General features: G+C 32.4%; 1 protein-coding gene across 1 annotated transcript; it reads left to right on the top strand.

Moving 5' to 3' along the window:
• Positions 1–6,270: 6,270 nt before the first annotated feature.
• LOC128126810 (uncharacterized) lies at positions 6,271–7,909 on the top strand. Its single transcript, XM_052764940.1, has 9 exons — positions 6,271–6,276; positions 6,368–6,496; positions 6,589–6,645; positions 6,714–6,812; positions 7,002–7,064; positions 7,147–7,241; positions 7,482–7,536; positions 7,614–7,725; positions 7,854–7,909. Exons 1-9 carry the CDS (start codon positions 6,271–6,273, stop codon positions 7,907–7,909), a joined length of 672 nt encoding a protein of 223 aa, XP_052620900.1.
• The last annotated feature ends 10,618 nt before the right edge of the window (positions 7,910–18,527 follow it).

Genomic DNA, 18,527 nt, shown 5'->3' with positions numbered 1-18,527 from the left:
AATGGGTTTGGATTATTGGACCGGGGTAACTTATTTAATTTATTTTAATTAAATAACTATTTAGTTAATATAATAAAATATTTAAATCTGTATGTTAGAATGAGTTTGACATTATTTATTTAGCATGGTTATTTTTATTTATTGTTAATTTTTATATGAATGAATTTATTATTAGAAAAAATAGTTTTGGTCCTCTAAAATAGTATTTGTAATGGTGATTGTGAACTTGAGTTCTCAATTGTATTGACTATATATAATCAATAGCAATACAGATTACTATTTTTAAAGGTTTAATTTATTTGTTTTGTTCATTGTGAATTTTTTTCCTCCTCCGTTTGAAAGAAAAAAAAAACTTTCCCTGCTTTGTATTAAAACAAAAATAAATAAATAACACTTGAAGTTTAATTTTAAAAAAAAAAATAAACTAAAAGTTTAAAAAATCTAGGGTATATGCCATGTGAAAAAAAATTATTACAAAATATGGGTTATAGATATTGTTAGCAACAGTATATTTATAGAAGTATATTTATAGACGTTAAAATCATGAAAACTCCTCGTGAATAATTCTAAAACGTTGAATCATCTGACTATTATGTTTTAAATTATCTTTTATCTTTGCTAATAAAATTTTAATTGGATTTTAATTTTGGATTTGCCCCCTGATGAATTGATCAGAAACTTGGTAAACTTATATACTTTGAAATTTTTACACACTTTCATAGCTCAATTTTTTCTTTTCTGTTTGGGCTAATAGCAACAGTTCGCTGAGATATCTTTCTTCTCCGGCAAACTTTCGCAATATTCTACCACAAATTCCGGTGATGATCAATGCCTATAATTTTTATTTTCTTTTTCCATTCTGATCTTTAGGCACCATTGTTTTTTCTGTACCTAAACTAGCTAGGCCAAGCAACCTTAACAATTATATTATGAATTACAAGTGTTAATTACCTTAAACCGTCGCCAAAATAAGAAGAAGATAGAATGCCCACTAAAAAGTTTGCTTCAATTATCCCTTTGATACCATTAATGCTTAACTTTCTTTCTCTAAGATCCGCTCTCGTGTCTGTGGGACTGACGAGAGAGTTCTTAGATCTATATTTATAAGGAATATCGGCGTAGTTTTCGGAGGTGGTAAACATTCTTACGGCTATCGTCTTCATCTCCTGATCTTTTGGATGTTGACTCCAATTCGGTTTCTTATTTTTACATCCCAGGCCCCTCGTTTCTTAACTTTTTCCATATTTACCATCAGCCAACCATTATATTAGTTTGAATAGGTTTTAAAAAATATACAATTTTACTTTAAATATATTTGTTACATGGTTTATCCTAATGGTTTCAACTTATTATACGGTGTTGGTCACTATCATTTTATTTTATTTGATATTTGACCTATAATTACTACCTAGTTGATATTATAATTTATTTTTATTCTTGTTTTGTTTATTATAATTATCCAACCTATTATTAATCACCATCCTTCCCCTTCCTTCCTCTCTTGTTCTTCTTCTTCTTCTTCTTCTTCTCTCTCTCTCTCTCTCTCTCTCTCTCTCTCTCTATATATATATATATATATATATATATATATATATATATATAGGGTTAGATTATTTTGTTTTCACTATCTATTGTGTGCATGTATGATTCATTCTGGACCAATCATTTTAGTTATTTTAAGAAAGTAGTTAATGTATATTACATGTTGAAGATATAATATATATTAATTACATCTTTAACATTTAATATGCATTAATTACTTTCTTAAAATAACTAAAATGATTGGTCCATAATCAATCATACATGCACACAATAGATAGTGAAAACATTTGAACCTAACTCTCTCTCTCTCTCTCTCTCTCTCTCTCTATATATATATATATATATATATATATATATATATATGGGTGTAATTGAATGTGAGCTACACGACCCAAAATCAATCACATTTTATTTGATCAGAGCTTTTATAATATGTTATTGAGTCGAGCTCGAATATTAAAATATACAACTCATGAGGCTCGCAAACATAACTAAACTTAGTAGAACTTACATGTTTACCTTTTGTATATATAATTATTATTCATACATAAAAAACCCTAAAATTTGTGGAAATTTCTTTTGGTCCTTCTTTCGGCTCTCAACTCTCACGATCACCCTCCGCCTCCAAATATTTTACTAAAATCCTAATTGTCGCTATATTCTCCCCGGCTCATGCTTGTCGGTACTTCCGCTCACAGTTTCATATATATTTCTTTAGCATAAATAAATAGATACGATCCTGAAGTGTTGCAGGATGCGTGACCCACTACTAGAAAAAGAGTGTTTTCCTACGGATAATAGCTACGGAAAATTTTCGTAGCTAATTAGCTACGGAATGGCTACGGACTAACTACAGAATGGAACACCCTAATTTAGTAACGGAATAGCTACGGAATAACTACGGATGTTATTCCGTAGTTATTTCGTAGCTAATTAGCTACGGAATAGCTACGAATGCTAGTCTGTAGTGATTACGTAGCTAATTAGCTACGGAATAGTTACGGATGTTAACCCGTAGCTATTCCGTTGCTAATTAGCAACAGAATGGCTAAGGAATAGCTACGGATACAATATTAAACCATTAAATGAGTAAAGGATCTCGAAGGTGCAAACGACTTTATGAACACTATTAATAACTATAAGTTGTTGAAAACAAAGATAATCATGTATAATAGAGGTGAGAAAAAAACGAAAAAAAAAACGATGTTTAATGCCCGAAAAATCAAAAATAAGAAAAATCCATAGCTACTCTGTAGCTAATTAGCTACAAGTTAGCTACGGAATTTTTTTATTTTCTATTTTTCGGGCGCCAAACGTCGTTTTTTTTACTTCGTTTTTTATACACCTCTATTATACATGATTATCTATACTTTCACCAACTTATAGATATTAATATCATTCATAAAGTCGTGTGCACCTTCGGGATCAAGTATTCGTTTCACAGTTTTAACAATGTAATTACTATACTTTTCACCAACTTGTGATGAATTTATTTTTGTATATGTATATTTACATACATGAAAGAGTTGCGGTATATGTGTACGTGTATGTGTGTATGTATACGTGTTTGTGCATATTTATATGTGAATGTAGATCATAAGCGTGTTAAACCATTAAACGAGTCATGGACCCCATATGTGTACACGACTTTATGAATGATATTAATAGCTATAAGTTGGTGAAAATATAGATAATCATGTATTATAGAGGTGTGAAAAAAACGAAGTGGAAAAAATGACGTTTGGTACCCAAAAAATCGAAAATAAGAAATATTTGTAGCTAATTAGCTACGGAATTCTAACGGAAAGCATATTCCGTAGCTAATTACCTACGGAATATGTTTTCCGTTAGAATTCTGTAGTTAATCAGCTACGGATTAGCTACGGATTTTACTTATTTTCGATTTTTCGGGCACCAATTGTTGTTTTTTTCGCTTCGTTTTTTTCACACCTTTACTATACATGGTTATCAATATTTTCACTAACTTATAACTATTAATATCATTCATAAAGTCGTGTGCACATACGAGATCTATTACTCGTTTAATGGTTTAACACTATAATTCTTATGAATACGTTCACATACATCTCACAAACACGTATACCTACATGATGATGATGATGATCATCATCATCATCATCACCATCACCATCATCATCATCATCATCACCACCACCACCATCATCATCATCATCATGAGCATCACCATCACCATCACCATCACCATCACCATCATTATCACCACCATCACCACCATCACACCACCATCATCATCACCACCATCAACATCACACCAGCGTCATTATCACCACCATCACCACCACCATCATTACACCACCATCATCATCATCACTACCATCACCATCACCATCACCACCTTCATCATCACCATCACTACTAGAAAAACAGCCTTTTACGGCGCGCAAATTACGACACTCATTGATCTATGTTACGCAAAAGAGAGTGACATTAAAAAAGAGTCATCTATTCAAAAAATTTAAGGATTTAGGCCATGCATTACTGCGTGCCCTTAAATTAATGTCTCATGTAAAAAAATTAAAAACACGGAGGGCACTTTATCTAAAACGTGCGTCCTTTGTGAATGTCGCTTTATATATTTTTTTTAAGAAACGCGTGTCTCCTTCGTCTTAGAGGGAAAATGAAATCCCCAAAATTTTTAAACCCCCGCATTCTTCTCCCTTTCATCTACCCCTCACCCACATCCACTGCGTTCAATCCTCGATGCCTCTTCTAGCCTCAGACTGTGCCGATTAAAAACTACAATTCATCAACCGTCAATCGAAACTACCAATTGAACAAGCCCTAATCGACACCTCCACCTTCTCGTCTCTCCTTCTCCACCAGGTTTTATCGCATCTCTATCCTCCTCCTTCTTGTCTCGCCTTCTCCATTGACAACACCAACACCCACCACAGTCAAAATTGATGAAACCATACCTCCTCCTGCTTCCAACGCCTCAAAATGGATTGTAGATGTCGACGCTTCTTGTTTTTATTATCCCATTTCTTTCAAAATCAAGTCGACCCAAAACCCTAGTTCTAGTTGTTCAAATCAATTTCAATGTTGAACCTCCGACTTCATTGGTTTGAAGAAAAATATATTGGAAACAATGTATCGAAATCCAGTAGTGGCGGTAATTGGTGAGAACGGTTCATGGAAAAGAACTCAACAATCTTAGATATTACACAAAAATGGCTACATGAAGACCGGAACCATCCCAGTCACCCAGACCCACCGTGTTGCCATCGTCTATGTTTCTAAGTAATCATATTCTCACACCTTAATTTTTACCTCTCATGTATCTGTGCGACTTTGATTACTTCCTTGGACCATTTGAGGTTCCTTTTTTATCCTTCTTTTCTCCCAATGTTTCAATACACATGTGATTAAATTACACACGGGATCTCATTGTTTATTCATTTAATTGGAAGGTATGATAAGCGCTAGAATCTCTCAAGTAAATTATGCCCCTGTAAAGGTATTGGTGTAAAATTTCATTGGTTTGGTTTCAGATCCTTTATAATTACTTCTGAAAGCTACTCTACACAAACTCAAAATGCAGGGCCTTTGTCTATAATAACAAAGAAGTTAAGTAATTGGAATGAGTATTATGAATGGTGAGGCATCCCTTTAGATTCTCATGTTGTTGTGCGTCTTCACTGGGTAATGATGCAGTTTCATATACTTCATAGAAAGTATTGCTTGTTTTTTTAATGAATTGATTGATGTAGTGGGTTCATCAGAGGGCTTGGAGAGGACCTGAAGCCTCTAACATTTTCATTCCATGAAAATTACAAACAGGGGCCCCTGTTATCAGTTGTAAGTATTGATTTGATTATATATATATGATGGGATCTGAAACGAATTTAAAATACATATATGCATTCAGAGGTGGAAATCAAAGAAGAAGATTATCAGAGGATAAACATGTCAATTTCAATTGCATACCTGGAGCCTACGGGCATGAGTGTGCAGCTGTTCGACTGCCCCTGAACGGAAAGTGTCACATGCAACCATCATTACATTGATGTCATGCTGTTGAAGCCAGTAAGCCACCTATGTACACAACATTTCACATATTATTTTTTTGTTTTTTGTATGCCAAGATTCAGTTTTTAATATTTTTTTATACCTTGGCAAGATTGATTGACTTTCCAACTCTGTTGACTCCAACAAAGACCACAACATATGGTTTCCTTTGCTCCTTGGAAACATGAACATTTCTCAGAATGTCAATAGAACGCCTTGGAGTCAAGATACGAACAAGAGCATCTTTCATAGCAGCCTGCACTCGATATCAATTTCATATTTTTTTATAAATCAACTAACCATGAAATACCCAAAATTACAAAAAAGGACAGAGTTTACTAACTCACCTGCACTGTTGATGTAAAAGAAGCAAGCTTTTTCCCCACCAGGCTGATTGCTATAGACTCGCAAATTTCTCAGCAATCTCTTCAGCCTGTGCCCCAAAAAGGTAGATTTTGACATACAAACTCAAATTCAGATATCATTCTCCCTTGAAAACTATGTGTTGCTTATTAATGTTGCTAATTTCTTGTTCATTCTCGTTAACTTCATATTGGGTGTTGATGACCATGGTAATGATTCTTCATTTTGTGTATGGTTGTGATTTGACATACAAGGCTGCAAGCACAGGCTGCTGGTGTAGCATACTCGCATCCAATGACTAATCTTACGAGTCGAATGGCCGTTTTTGGACCAAACATGCATGGTATGTTTTCTTTGTAATATTTGTTAGAATCTTGTGCAATCTTGATAATCATGTAATTGTTTGTTTTAGATGTTTACGGATCTAAGATGTTCTCCATCATGTACGCATGCTGGAGTACATGGTACAGTGTCCATCTGTCCTCCAGATTGCTTTGAGTACAAAGGAACACTTGATGTTTTCTACAAAATTATTCGGCAGGTTGGTCATCTTCTTCCTCTTATATATATTCTGTAGTCCAGCACTTTTCTAATTGTTGATCATTTTAAGATTTGTGAGTGTCTTTTTAAGAGGGATTTGGAAGATTATGGCGAGGCACCAATGCTGGCCTTGCATTGGCTATACCAACTGTAATTCCCTGATTTTTTTTCTTTTTTTCCATTAATGAATGCTTAATGATAATATTTTGTTTGAACAGGTGGGAATCTATCTGCCTTGCTATGACATCTTCCGAAATTGGTTTGAAGAGTTTGCAGCTGAAAATGCTCCAAGCATGACACCGTATGCCCCTTTGCTGGTTGGATCATTGTCACGCTCAGTTTAGGACATAAATTATGCTATTATTTTCCCTTTGATAGTGTTTATAAGGTCAGTTTAGGACATAAATTATGCTATTGTTGAAACAGTTGATCTTTGCCTTAATAAATTCCATAAAATTTGTAATTAATAGTTATCTCAATTCATAGATGTAGCATTATAAATTCAGGTGGGGACAATGGCTGGAGGAGCTGCAGATTGTCAGTTTTGGCACAGAAATTTAGGCATTAAGGTATTAAAATCAGCTTTTTACGTATCACAGCCTTCTACTTTGAAATATTCTACGCAATACTTGTATTTTTTTTTAACTTCAGTGTCGTTTGCATGAATTGGCAAACAAGAGTAGGATTTCAGTGACTGGCGCTTCAAAGATGATTGCCAACATTCTCTATTTCTTACCGTGGGATGGGTTTGTCTGTTGGGACAATGATTGCAGGATGAGATGAAAAGGTCTATATAATACAATACCCCTTATATGTATATCATGAAAATATTAAAAATGAAGGGCAAAACAGTCATTTTACGTCTGCGTTACTTTTTTTGTAGGGCTCTGGTCTGAATTATGTAGACAGCGAAGGCGGACGTCTCAAGGGAACTAATATTTTTTTTTAAATTTAATATTTTTCTTTTTTCTTAATTTAATATGTAGACAGCGAAGGCGGACATCTCAAGGGACTAACAAACCATCTACTGAGTCGACACAGGCATGTTTTCAAAATTCGAATAATATTTTTCTTTTTTCTTTTTTCTTAATTTAATATTTTTACGTTTGTGACAACAGCTTTTATCTTCTGTACCCACCAGTGGAAGACACTATTGTGGACTTGTCGCTTGCTCCAGAAGCCCCTTCAAAATCGTCGATGGTCCCGCTAGCTCCGCTGTCGAAAATCCAGGTATTTCTCACTTCATATTGATACTGAAGTGAATTTACAACCCCTGTAAAAGCAAAACTATTTATGCTATGATCACAATTGATCGGAGTCTTTTTAATGATGGATTGATAATAATCTTTCTAATTCAGTCACTGCTGCATTGGATAAACAAGAATTTAAGTGTTTTTCTAGCTATGTTAACTGATTACGTTGTGTGTAGATGTTAATTAGGTTTTATGATCGAATTTTGCATTTTGAGTTTTAAAGTTAACTGCTTACGATAAATACCTTGTGAAACTGCTGTAAAAACGAACCAGTTATAATCTAAAATCACATAAAAGAATTGCAAAACACATCTGATCACCCGCACAGATTAAGTGTAAAGATGAAGGATTATGACTTTAGTTGTGCTTGTTCAAATGCTTTCAAATGAAATTGCAGAACTTTTCCCATCCTTGTTTGGGCAACCATCAGCAATATTGGTGCCACGTGAATCTAATGAATCAGGATCTGCCTTGAAGATAGGAGTTGTGTTGTCAGGAGGACAAGCACCAGGAGGGCATAATGTTATATATCTGGGATGTTTGGTTAGGATTTTGAACTTCCATATCCTATTGTTCATATTTTTCATACTTCATATGATAGATTGAAGGATTGACTAGTAAACATCAGCAATATTGGTGCCAGGTGAATCTAATTAGTAAAGAAAGTTGAAGGATTGACTAGTAAACATAAAAGTAGAATGAAAATGACAAGTGATTTTGTGTTGTGTTTACAGGGTTGATGAAAGCGAATAGCTCTTGAGTTAGAAGTGGAAAAGAAAGCTCAAGCCGAAAGAGATAAGATGCTGAAAATGCAAGTATTGTATTCTTCATTTCAATTGTTAGTATGAAACATAGAGTAGATTAGATGAATGCAAATTTATATATTGTAAGAAATAGAATTGTATGACATTAAAGTTTATGCAACGGATTGTATTTTTTTTGTATATGGTATTTTATTTCTATTATGACACATTAAATGCAAATTTAATTTAAAAATTAATAAATATAAATATATATTTTTTTAAATATCTAAATTTACGATATGCAATAATGTGTGTCATCTTCATTTATGACATGGCCTTTCTTGACAGCGGCTTTCTTGATACGCATTGCGTGTCATTAACACGCGCGTCGTAAGGTTACGACACGCGAATCCGTGTCGTCTTCCTTTATGACAGAGTCTTCCTTGATACGCATTGCGTGTCGTAAACGCGCGTCGTAATTGCACTTCGTAAATGAGCGTCGTAAATGCGCGTCGTCTCTCTTTATGATAGGGCATTCCTTGACGCGCATTTGCGCGTCGTCTGAGCCTTTTACGACGCGCAATGAGCGTCGTAAAAGGCTGTTTTTCTAGTAGTGCCACCACCACCATCACCATCACTATTAGGGATGAGCGCGGTGCGGTTAAGTGCGGTTATTAGTCAAAACCTCACCACTAACCGCAAATGCGGTTAATCCATTTTCAAAACCGCATTGTGGGGTTATTTTTGCGGTGCGGTTAGGCGGTTATTTTTACGGTGCGGTTTTGTTTTTTCTGTGTTGCGGTTATTAACCGCATGGATTTGGTGCAGTTATTTTATGTGGTTTTTAACCACAGTTTAGAGCTCAAATAGCTTTAAGAGTTCAAACGTATTGCTTGTAATAATAAAAAAACCATAAGGTATAAGACAATTAACTATTTAACTTAAACCACAAACAACTAATATCTTAAAAACGTCAAATCAATAGTAATTAACAATAAATATCTTAAAATTGTCTAATTTCATCATTTTTCAAAGTTAAACATAAGAAAAAACCAAAACTTTTGTCTTCTAGTATTTTATCCGTCTTTCATTCATAAAACTTGTCTTATTTTTAATATTTAATAAACTAATAATTGATAAAAAAAAATTGTATATAATATATGCGGTGCGGTTTTTTTGCGGTTTTTGGAAACTAATAACCGCACCGCACCACAAATTTGCGGTTTTTGAAAAACAGAAAACTTCACCATCAGTTTTTATTGCGGTTCCGGTTTTTTGGTTGCGGTTTATGCGGTGTTTGCGGTTAATTTTAGTTGCGGCGCGGTTTTTGTTCACCCCTAATCACCATCATCATCACCACCATCACCACCACCACCATCACCATCACCATCACACCAACGTCATCATCACCACCATCACCATCACCACCATCACCCCACCATCATCATCATCACCATCACCACCACCACCATCACCGTCACCATCACCACCGTCACCATCACACCACCGTCATCATCTCCATCATCACCATCACCACCATCACCACCACCATCATCACACCACCATCATCATTGTTACCACCATCACCATCACCACCACCACCATCATCACCACCATCACCATCACCATAACCATCATTTATGCATCAATTTGTTGTTGTTTATGTTTTGTTTTAAATTTAATCAGGATTACACTAAAATGGGGGAGGTTTTATTGGTGATTTTATATCATCAATATTATTTAAGTGTAATATGATTAAAATTGTTGACTAAAAGTGATCTTGTTGAATATTGAACAAGTTAGGATAGTGTAGGAGTGCACATTTGCTTAAGTTTTTCAAGATTCAAAGTACATGGTTAATTAGGGGAGAAGCCCCTGAACAAACGGGGGTCCGGGGGCAGCGCCCCTGGGTGCGGGGTCCCAGCGGCGGCAGCCCCTAGCGGGGTCCAAGGGGCAGAGCCCCTGGCTGGTTATAAAGTTAATTGTTCGTGTCTTAAATATATAAGAAAATGTATCCAAAAAAAATTAAGACTCGAATAATAATAATAATAATAATAATAATAATAATAATAATAATAATAATAATAATAATAATAATAATAACAACGGAAGTGGAAGTGGAAGTGTTCAAAAACAGTTAAAGACGAATGAGGTAAGGATGTGGCGTTCCCAGCCTAGTGGTTGTGTCGTTGGTTAGAAGCATTGTCGCACCGAGTTCGAGGATGATTAATATGTCTAGAAATGAACCTTGTGGTCCCCCTATAATCCACCCGAGGACATATTTTGGAACAATTGAATTTTTAGTTGATATTGTTTTTTTTGTTTTGTTAGTGCTTAGTTGGTATGGTATTTGGAAGAATTGAATTTGTAAACACTCGGTATTCTTTATGTGTTTTGTTAGTGCTTACATTTGTATGGTATTTTGGACAATGGAATGGAATGTATCAAACTTGGTATTAGGGACGTTTTTTGGTGTATTTTATATGGTATTTGGGACAAATATGAATTGAATATGTTATTTGACAAAAAATTGGAAAATTTTTAATTAAATTTTTTTTTTAAAGAAAACGAAGTTAGCTACGGAATAGCTATGGATTTCTGTAGCTATTTAGTTCTGTAGCTATTCCGTAGCTATTTGGATCTGTAGTTATTCTGTAGCTATTTATTTACGTAGCTATTCTGTAGCTATCCATTTCTGTAGCTATTCTGTAGGAAATCCGTAGCTATTTAGTTCCGTAGATATTCTGTAGCTATGGTAGCTATGGAAAATTCCATAGCTATTCTGTAGCGATTTCGTAGCTAATCTGTAGCTATTAATTAGCCATGGGCCATTATGCTACAGGCATTTTTCTGTAGCAATTCCGTAGCTATCCGCTTATAGCTACGGAATAGCTACGGATTGTGCTGTAGCTATTGCACTAGTTTTATAGTAGTGACCACACGTGACCTAAATAAATAGGATCTATGTTTTAACCAAATTATATGGTAAGATGTTAATATATATTATTTTATTCAATTTTGAACTAGTAAAAACATATAGTTCAACAAGCCTAAGGACCTTTTCTCTTTCTAAAATTTTGTGATGTTTGATTTATTAAATCAAATTGAGCATTTACTCTAAGTTACATTTTAACTATTGATTATATTTTACTTTTCACAATCTACCTCACCTTAATTTCTTTTACTAAAAGTTGGATTTCAACCCTAACAAGGGGCTCTGTCCCTTGGACCCCGCCAGGGGTTGCCGCCCCTTGGACCCAAATCTCAGGGACGCTGCCTTCGGACCCCCGTTTGTTTAGGTACTTTGCCCATAAATGACAATCTACTTTTAATTTTAAATAAACTTAAATAAGTGTGCACTCCCGCACCTTTACTTGATTAATATTCATTAATATTGATGTTGGTCAACAAGTAAACCCATTACACTTAAATACAATTAATGAATCAAATCAACAACACCCTTTACCTTTTGTAAATTTGTATTTGTCAAATTTACTTTAGTTTTTCCTCGCTAGAGTTCATCCTATTAAATTCATTATGCTTATATATATATATATATATATATATATATATATATATATATATATATATATATATGTTGGTTATTTTCATAACCAAAACATAAAACGCGGAAGCATAATCTTGGATCTTTAATCTCGAATCTGATTAAAAGGAAACTTAAACATGAAATAATGGTTACATACCTGATTTCATTATAATCTTCGGATTTGAAGAACTAGGGTTGGGTTTTCCAGTTGATCTCAAGAACTCCCTCTAAAATCCCTCAGCAATGAACCATACGAATTTCTTAGTGTATTTTCGTGTGTCTTGATTGCTCCTCATCACATATATTTATAGATGGAGATAAACCCTAATGTGAGAGATGGAAGGGATCTTGAGGATCTTGAGTCAAACCGGGAACTCAACCCACAAGGTAAGTAAATATTCTATAAAGCGGTCCATCAACAATTTATACTCTTACCATAATAACAAGGAATTAATAATATATCGTACATATTTATGAAGTGGTCCCATAATTATCCCACAATCTTCCACTGGACCATGAATATATAAATGTACGTATAACTGTATAAGCGCTTTAATGAATGTTATTATAAAATTGGTACCTTAAACAATCTCGTCCACTAATCATAATAGTATAGGATCAAAGCGGACTTCGTTACAATTTACGTAACTAAACCTATCAATGGTCACATATACATATATAACTAACGACATAGATTAAACATGATGTGTGGTTTTAAAATCTAAATAGATTTCCAACGAGTTCCTCTTTAGAGTGAAGTGAGATCAAACTTCAAATAAGTGCAACTAATAATGGAGTTAACCGAATTCTTAATTCTGTACAGAAAAACATAATTGTTGTTAAACAACACATAAAGCACCATAAAACTCCCACTAAAACCAAATATCACACCAACGTGTGTAGTATGCTCATGAAAGACCTAGGGAGGTAATCCCTTTATGAGCGGATCCGCTTTCATGGAGTTTGTTCATATGTGCTATATATATTTCCATTTTGCACTATTGTGTTAACAGAAGGAAACTTGATGTGAATATGCTTTGACTTAATAGAACTTCTGTTGTTGGAATATAACATTGCTGAATTATTATCACAACTTAAGTGGTCTTTCAATACCAATAATGTGTAGCCTCGTGACAAATTTTCGCAACCATATTCCATGCTACAAATTATGCTTCCATTATGGAAGAAGCTACCGAAGTATATTCCATGAAATGGTTTATCATGCTAAAATGTAAAAGTATCCTGATATGGATCGGTAACCATTTTGGCATCTAACAAAATCAGATTCTTAATAAAAATGATCTCATAAACATCTGATTTCCTATAGTTGAGCATATAGCCTTTTGTTATATATAGATATCTCAAAATCGACTTGTTTGCTTTCTTATGATCCAAACTTGGGTTGTATAGATATCTGCCTAAAACCAAAAAAATAAATTTACTCCCACTTAATCTGTGATACACAAAATCATCTACTGTATTTACCTCAAAACCAAAAGAGATAATAAATTGATGAAAAATGTGGTACCAAGCATATGATATCCAAAGTTGAGGTTGTTGAGTTTGTGTATTCAGAATAGGAGATTAAAAAACATTGTCGATCACTAATTCATAATATGCATACTATCAAAAGCAATAATAGGAATCAAGATTGATTCCTTCTTAAGGACAATGTTTTAACCTTGTTTCTCCCCCAAACTCAACATCCTTAAAGAATGTTGCTTTATCCAAAATGAAAGGTCAATATCCATGCAATTGAGAACTAACATAATGCCCTCATTGCATTCCTTAAAGTTAATTTCATTGAGTAAATGAATCATAAATGTGATCAATGTTAGCAGATATAATATTGTGAGCAAATCTATTTTTTTATGCTCATTAATCCATAAACCGTAATCAATAAATTCAATTTAATTATAACATTTTTATAAGGTATCAACACAACATTAATATCAAGTCTTTGGATAGTAATACTAATTTGCAAGAGATATCCTTGTTTTAGAGATAAACATTGACAATAAATCATGTCAATTAACAAGCCCATCTTTGGATTGACTTATTAATCACATGGAACCAAAAAAATCGTAACATGTTTATCACCACATATATGTTTATTCAGCCAAATATTAGTCTACCTTTGGGTCGGCTAATACCCGCATTAATAAACACATCAACTATAAACTTTGATAATAAAAATTGACAACATATCATATCAATTAATAAGTCACTCTTTGGATTGACTTATTAATGACATGCAACCTAAAAATTGTCGCATATTTATCATTAAACATGTGTTTATCCGACCAAATACTAATCTGCCTTTGGGTCGATTGATATCCGCATTAACAAACACAAACAAAAATATTTAAATTTATCATAAATTAATTTGCACAAAAGTGACCACTTCGCTGATATATTGTGTGAGTTAATTTACTATAAAAATAATATCATAATTGAATTTATAGACAACCAAAAGTCTTCAAATCTTTGCTCGATAATAGTTTTATAAAATAATATATACTTGTTTAAAAATAAACAAGATAACACAACATGTCATAACCATATAAATAAATTTAAGAATCCTCGTCTAAGAATTCTATGAAGACCATATTTGCTAATCTCATCGTACAAGCCGATTACCATGAAAACTAAAAATTTGGCAACTTTATCGAAAATAAATACTTGATTCTTTAATATTAAATATTAAATCTATATCAACCCTTTCAAATAATTGTTAATTTGGATTAAAATTAATCAAAAGCAATTATATGTAGAAACGATAATTAACATATTTACACCAATGCTCCCACACATATGTGACGGTCCTTGTGCCAAAAGTAACCAGAAAATCCGAATGATAATTCATTTGTAAGCTATATTTGTTCTGTTAAATACAAAAGTAAATTGTATATCCATGTGGGTTCTTTATCAAAGTAGGAAGCAAGTAGGCATAAATTGTCATGAAATCACATAAAATACTACACCCTATAGCTGTACGAAAATACTTGTTTATTGCTTCCAAAAAAAATGCAGAAAAAATATATATACATATATTTCTTAAACTGCCATAATTTATGAAGCAAACACAGACAATCATTGTCTTTCACCCAAAAGTATATATATATATATATATATATATATATATATATATATATATATATATATATATATATATATAAAATTATATACCTTATGCATGTCTTGCTTTTTGTTATTCAAAATAAAGAAAATCTCCTTATAATATATATATATATATATATATATATATATATATATATATATATATATATATATATATATATATATATATATATATATATATATATATATATATATATATGCTTATGAGCCATCTACCATGGTCAACAGAAACCTTAGCTCAAAAAACACCGGTTCTTTCATAGTGGGTCAAGAAATCAAGCATTCTATTAAACAAAAAGAAAAACTTGACGCCAAAAGGAATCAAACTGGTATGAGGTATGTATATTTCAAGACATTATTTTTGGAGATTTTAAACCAACCATTAAAATAAAAAAGTTTCTAGTAACATATTCGAGTTGGCTCTGATACCAATTGTTGGTTATTTTCATAACCAAAACATAAAACGCGGAAGCATAATCTTGGATCTTTAATCTCGAATCTGATTAAAAGGAAACTTAAACATGAAATAATGGTTACATACCTGATTTCATTATAATCTTCGGATTTGAAGAACTAGGGTTGGGTTTTCCAGTTGATCTCAAGAACTCCCTCTAAAATCCCTCAGCAATGAACCATACGAATTTCTTAGTGTATTTTCGTGTGTCTTGATTGTTCCTCATCACATATATTTATAAATGAAGATAAACCCTAATGTGAGAGATGGAAGGGATCTTGAGGATCTTGAGTCAAACCGGGAACTCAACCCACAAGGTAAGTAAATATTCTATAAATCGATCCATCAACAATTTATACTCTTACCATAATAACAAGGATTTAATAATATATCGTATATATTTATGAAGTGGTCCCATAATTATCCAACGATATATATATATATATATATATATATATATATATATATATATATATATATATATATATATATATATATATATATATATATATATATATATATATATATATATATACGGTAAACTGAATATACCTAATAACCTTATATAAGCTTAGGTACCTAACCTCATCAAACTACATCATTTTGCATTAAATTTTCATTGCAATCATCCAAGGTTCTTAAAATTCATCCCTAAACTTGATTTACTTCAAAAAAATTCAGAAATTCATAATTATATTTCTCCTACATCCTTTCATTTGTACGGTAGGATATGAAGACCATCAGGTGGTATTCGATAGAAAGACGAGATGTAAAAGAAAGATATTGGTGAAAGTCTAAAGATTTTTAAAATAATCAAGTTATGGGGTTGAAATTTAAGAACCTTAGACAATTACACTATAAATATGATACAAACCGATGTAGTATTATGGAGTTAGGTATCTAAGCTTATATAAGGTTGTTAGGTATATTCATTTTACCCATATATATATATATATATATATATATATATATATATATATATATATATATATATATATATATATATACATATATATATATATGTATATATATATATATATATATATATATATATATATATATATATATATATATATATATATATATATATATATATATATATATATATATATATAAGATGGTAATTAATGGCCCATTTTTACTTTGGGAAGCAAAACGCCTTCAAAGCCACAAACAACCTATAAAATTAATCATGTCTTACTCTTTTTGTTATGTCTCTTGATTGTGGAATAAAAGATCAGACGTCACTATTTCTATATTCTCATTATCCCTAACTCTAGATATCTATTGTTTAATTCATTTTTCTAATTGTTAAATGATTATACACTATGGATATATATGTATATCTTTACAATAAATAATTATGATCTTTGTATCTATCCCTAACTCTTTAAGTCTTTATATGTTTTTTTTTTAAAATGTAATATAGATATCGGTTTGGTATATATTTGTCACTTTTAACACGATGAACATATGTTAAGGCATTCTAGAATGCACAAGTACTTCCTTAAAGTTCAATATTAGCAATAAGAGGTTAGCAAAAGCTTTGATTCTGCTAAAGTAGGCAACGATGTTTGTAAACAAAATGCTGCTATTAAACCTTGTGCACCACAGTAAAAAAAAAAAGCAAAAGAGAATTGAATGGATTAACTTCTTGATCCTCTTGTAGACATCGTACAAAACACAAAATAGAAACAAAACTTGTTGTGATTTTTTATTCAATTAACAAACTGAAACTTGACATTTATTTATACTAAAAAAGAATAGAATCATATTCTAATACCGAAACTAGGAAAAGCAATGTCTATAATCAAAGTTTTGCTACAATACCCCTAGTTAAACTAGAAATAAAACAAATCCTAAAAAAAAAGTCCTGGTAACCGATTAATCCAACAATCACCCCCTTAATCGATTTAGTCATACCACTCGTTCACATTAGTGTCGATTCCGCTTCGAGTAGATTTGTCTGTTGTTTCTCTTATTTAATTATGACACTCGTTGTTGTAGTAACCAAACTCGCCACATTTTTAACATTTAACATGACTTTGATCTCGGACACATTCATTACCATCTAGACTCTTCCCAAACCGATGACCTCTCCCTGATCACTTCAATAGTCATCCTGATTTGAACCTCTATTGCCACAATGCTTACAAACATGCAATTTTTTTTCACTAGCTAACATCAACTTACCTTGAGTGTCCTTTACTTTCTCAGTTCCTCTTATATGCTCCTCATATGCCTTCAATATACTGATGTCTTCATCGAATAACATTGAATCAAACTCGAAATATTGCTCTATTAAATCCATGATTTGGAGAAAACACTTAGGCATCAAATCAAGTAACTTTTTCAGCAAATCTACTTCTTCAAGATCATAACCAAGACTCCTTTCTTTTGAGGCTAAATCGGATAATTTCTTCACAAAATCATCGACCATTTCTGTAACGCATACAAATTCGGGCAAGACATTTAAGATATAATAACTAAAAATTATTCGGCGTATGCTTTACAAGCAAAAAATAGATGTTTTTAATAGAAGGTTATTTTTGATAAATAATCTTAATGAGAGTTATAGTAGTCGTGATGATGATTATGTAGGTAGATAGAATGCCTGAATCTGACTTCGTATGAAAAAGTTATAATTGTCCAAAGATTTATGTTCAACCCTATACAACAAAGTATGTTGTAAAACATGAATCGGATATAGGTTGCTTCTTAGCATAAGTACTCTAAATGAAAGTTTTAATAATCATAAAATCGAGTGCGTGCATATAGAGAACTCCCAAATCCAACTTCATATGAGGAAGTTATGATTTTTTGAAGATTCACCGTAACAGCGTGCGACACGAGAAATCGAAATTAAAATCGGTTGACCGTTAGCCAAACCAATG

Source organism: Lactuca sativa, chromosome 6 (assembly GCF_002870075.4).
Source record: "Lactuca sativa cultivar Salinas chromosome 6, Lsat_Salinas_v11, whole genome shotgun sequence".
In the NCBI taxonomy this organism is placed as follows: Eukaryota; Viridiplantae; Streptophyta; class Magnoliopsida; order Asterales; family Asteraceae; genus Lactuca; species Lactuca sativa.
This window is presented reverse-complemented; position numbering and strand designations above follow the sequence as displayed.